Source organism: Propithecus coquereli, unplaced genomic scaffold (genome assembly GCF_000956105.1).
Source record: "Propithecus coquereli isolate 6110/MARCELLA unplaced genomic scaffold, Pcoq_1.0 Scaffold147, whole genome shotgun sequence".
NCBI classification, from domain to species: Eukaryota; Metazoa; Chordata; class Mammalia; order Primates; family Indriidae; genus Propithecus; species Propithecus coquereli.
Window position 1 is genome coordinate 1,397,815 of NW_012139080.1, and position 4,353 is coordinate 1,402,167.

The 4,353-nt window shown below is 38.3% G+C and overlaps 1 protein-coding gene across 1 annotated transcript; it reads right to left on the reverse strand.

Annotated features, from left to right (window-relative positions):
• Positions 1-56: 56 nt before the first annotated feature.
• Positions 57-1,346, reverse strand: LOC105806832 (nucleophosmin). The gene has a single exon (XM_012640040.1). The coding sequence runs from the start codon at positions 1,257-1,259 to the stop codon at positions 372-374; it is 888 nt and encodes a 295-aa protein (XP_012495494.1). The 5' UTR covers positions 1,260-1,346; the 3' UTR covers positions 57-371.
• Positions 1,347-4,353: the final 3,007 nt, after the last annotated feature.

Genomic DNA, 4,353 nt, shown 5'->3' on the forward strand with positions numbered 1-4,353 from the left:
CATTTATTTGACAGAGTACAAAGAAGTTAAATAAGTGAATAAAAGAGAAACAGTGCTACTTTATTAAAATACTGGGTTTATTTCACATGTATATTTTTGTCTCCCCACCATTTCCATGTCTGACCACTGCTACTACTATGTCCTATCATAACATTCCATACATACTTAAAACCAAGCAAAGGGTGGAGTTCCATCTTTAAAAACTAAACAGGCATTTTGGACAACACATTCTTGGCAATGGAACCTGGACAACATTTATCAAACACGGTAGGGAAAGTTCTCACTCTGCATTATAAAAAGGACAGCCAGGTATCAACTGTTACAGAAATGAAATAAGACGGAAAATTTTAACAAACTGTTTAAACTATTTCTTAAAGAGACTTCCTCCACTGCCAGAGATCTTGAATAGCCTCCTGGTCAGTCATCCGAAAGCAATTCTTCACATAATTGATGAACTTCGCTTCCACTTTGGGAAGAGAACCACCCTTTTCTATACTTGCTTGCATTTTTGCCTTAATGTCTTCTACAGAACTAGGTCCTTTTGGTGTTTTAGGAGTTTTTTCCTGTTTTTTGAAGGATTCTTGACCCTTTGATCTTGGTGTTGATGGTTTTGAGTCTTTTCCATTCTGGTTTGATTTCTGTGCATTTTTGGCTGGAGTATCTCGTACAGATTTCTTTACTGGAGCTTTTTCTTCAGTATCCTCATCGTCAAACTCATCATCATCATCATCATCTTCATCATCATCATCATCATCATCATCATCATCATCATCTTCATCAGCAGCAAGTTTTACCTTTTTCTGTGGAACTTTGCTACCACCTCCAGGGGCTGATCGCTTTCCAGATATACTTAAGAGTTTCACATCCTCCTCCTCTTCATCTTCTGACTCTGAATCTTCTTCCACAGCTACTAAGTGCTGCCCACTAATATGCACAGGCCCTGATCCACACTTCAACTGTAAGACCACGGGTGGTGTTATTTCAAAGCCCCCAAGGGAAACCGTTGGCTGTACAGACATTTTCAAAGTTGCCAGTGTTACTTTAATTGGACTGCCTTCGTAATTCATTGCCTCTGCTTCAACAATGTGCAATTCATCCTTTGCACCAGCCCCTAAACTGACCGTTCTTAAAGATAACTGGTGCTCATTTTCCTCATTATCCACCTTAAAGTGATAATCTTTGTCGGTCTTTAGTTCACAACCGAAAAGATAGTTCTGGGGCCTCAGGGGGCTCATGTCCATGTCCATCAAATCTTCCATGGGGCGGTGGCACGCACTTAGGTAGGAGAGAAGGTGGACGGAGATACACGACTACTGCTCCAAAGAACAGCCGCGCAGGACGGAATCGCCTCTTTTGTTTTATTTTAAATAATCTCTTTTTTCCTCTCTTTAAATTCAGTTTTTTCCCTCAGTTATGCCCAATTCATTGAAAAGGCCAACAAAAGAATTCTTGATCCCTAGTAGCATTCTTTTAAATTTCACACATTGTCTTTGCCATTTTTTATAGTTTCTATCTCTGCTGAAATTCCCCTATTTGTTCCTCTTATTGTCCATATTTTCTAATAGAGTCTTAAATGTATTGTTCATAATTATTTTAAAATTTCTGGTTGTTTCCACATCTGAGGCATTCCTGAGTCTGCTTCTGTTGATCGCTGTATCTTATGAGAATGAATTTTTTTCCTTACCTTTTTGTGTGTCTCCTAGTTATAACTGAATTCTTGACAACATGTTTTATGGAAGAGTTGAGATTGAACAAAATAGTATTTATGCCTTGAAATGGGCTTGTTTCTTTTTCTGTCAAGCTGTTAGTGTGGCCAATAGAGCCAATCTATTCAGTGGTTTACCTAGCTATCGATTTTGTGTTTGTTACTGTTATTTTCAATGCATCGCACACTTCAAATTCCTTCAGTGGTAAGCTTCTGCTATCCTGTGTTTAATGCGGGTCTTGGGGTGCCAGAGCTTCTTTATATTTACTCCACGTACAGTTTTCAGTAGGTTCTAGACACCTGTACCACAAAGACAGCCTTCCTTGTGTTCTTGCTGGCCTCAACACACATACTGGTGTATTATTATTGCTTGGCAGTCTCTGCTAAACTTATGATAAAAGCGAAGGATTTCTCTATTCTTCTGGTCCAGATTCAGTATTAGAGTCTTTCTGTCTGAGCCTGGGAAATGGCATCTCCTCGTTATTCCTGCCTATTCCTCCAAAGGTAGTCAAACTCTGCTATGTACCTTTAGCAGGCTTGGGCAGGAAGGATTTTTTTTTCTGCCCCTCCATCAGCAGCAATAGATTCTGCTTTATATCAGGCATAATTCTGAGCCCTAGAGAATTTTCTCCCCTTTTGACAAGAGGCAGACAGCTTTTGTTTCTACCCTTCCTCCAGAAGCCATGAATCTTTGCCTGGTGACGTGGGCAGAAAGGAGTGTTTCCTCCCCTTCCTCCAGTGGTTTTGCTTGTACGCGTCCCCAGAAGCCCAGGGAGCAGGAGTTGCTGCCCCTTTCACAATGGCTGAGAAGTTTCCTTCTCATAAGAATAGGGTCTGGTGAATTATTAGTAGTATTGTGTGCTTGTCCCTCAGTGGCAGCCAATCACCTCTTTCGTATGTGTGTCACCGAAGGGGGCTTACTTTGTTCTCTTGCCTCACACCCAGCATTCTTACGAGCACCTGGTAGAGGTCCATGAAGAATATTCTGTGAGTGAGTGAAAACTGCCATTGTGTGTGGGGCTCTCAGTTATTCTAAATTGATGTGTTAATCCACATTCAGCCTTTTAGATTTTATTAAAATTTTAGCTGATTGTTTATTACCCATTTATATAGCAGTCATCTCTTCCTCTCATGCTCTGTAAAAAAAGTAGTAGCCCATGCCTCCCAAATCTTCTTGGATGTACTTGTCACTCCTTGGCATTCAGTTTGCTTCATTCTTTTGTAACCTCAAGTTTCTGATGGACTCAAGAAAGCTATACTTTTCTAGATTATCTGCCTTTTCCTTATTGTTAGGATGGGAGAGATGTTCTGTTGTGCTTTTGTACATCATAAGCAGTAGTGAAACTGGCAAGAGTCTTTTAAAGACCCTTTGGCAAACAGTGCCCCAAGGCAGTGGCCTCAAATACAGAATATACACGTAGTTTATTTTTCAAGCAGAATAAAAATTTGAAAACATGCATTTTATCTCGTCACTTTTTTTGCTTAAAACCTGTACAGTGGTTTCTCATCATACTTAAAATTCAAACTTCATACCACAACCCATAATTTCCTTCATCATCTGGCTGCTGCCTACTAGACCACTCTTAACTCATACTAGTTCTCTTTCCAGCTCACTCTGATGAAGGCTTACATCATCAGTAGTTATTTCAACACTCTAGACTCCTTGTTGTCTCTGCGCTTTTTACTTCCAGCTGGATTATATTTTCTCCAGATTTTTGTGTGGCTGGATTCTTCTTCATTAAGTTCATATTTGAAATGCCCACTCTCCCTCAGTTATTTTGTAATCACAAATCTAATTTTTTACCTGACAATACTTTCTACAATTACATATTTATTTTTTGTTTATTTCTCTCACTCCCAAAAGAAAATAATTTCCATCAAAGAAAAAAATTTCCTCTAGTAGTTGCCTCTGTATTCCTAGAACCAGACCATTAACAGACACATATTAGAACCTCATTACAGGAGTGCCCCCTTTTCCATGAGGGATCCATCCTAAGACACCCAGCAGGTACCTGAAACCACACGTAGTACCGAACCCTATATCTACTGTATCTTTCATATACACCTATGATAAAGTTGAATTTATAAATTAGGCCCAGTAAGAGATTAACAATAACAAATAACAAAATAAAACAATCATAACAATATACTGTAATGAAAGTCATGTGAATATGGTCTCTCTTTTATTCTCTCTCTCATTGTCTTATTGTATTATGCTCACCTTCTTATGATGACTTGAGAGGATAAAATGTCTACATGATGAGATGAAGTGAGGTGAATGACATAGGCATTGTGATATAGCTTTTAAAACTTATGAATTATTTCTGGAATTTTCCATTTAATATTTATGGACCATGGTTAGCCTTGAGTGCCTGAAACCACAGAAAGTATAACTGAGGATAAGTATTGTAATTACTTTCTGAAAGAAGGCTGGCTGAATGAACACCTGTATATTAATATATACAATTAATTTTTAAAAATCTATAACTCCATGTGTTTCTATGATTGATATCTCCAGAGCCTAGAATAATGGCTTTGCCATAGTTATTGAGTAAAAATATGTATAGGCATATAGATCTCAGTTCATATGATATGGATTCAATAAGCCCAGCCCATGGACAAAATTGTATATATAAAAAAAGCAAAGT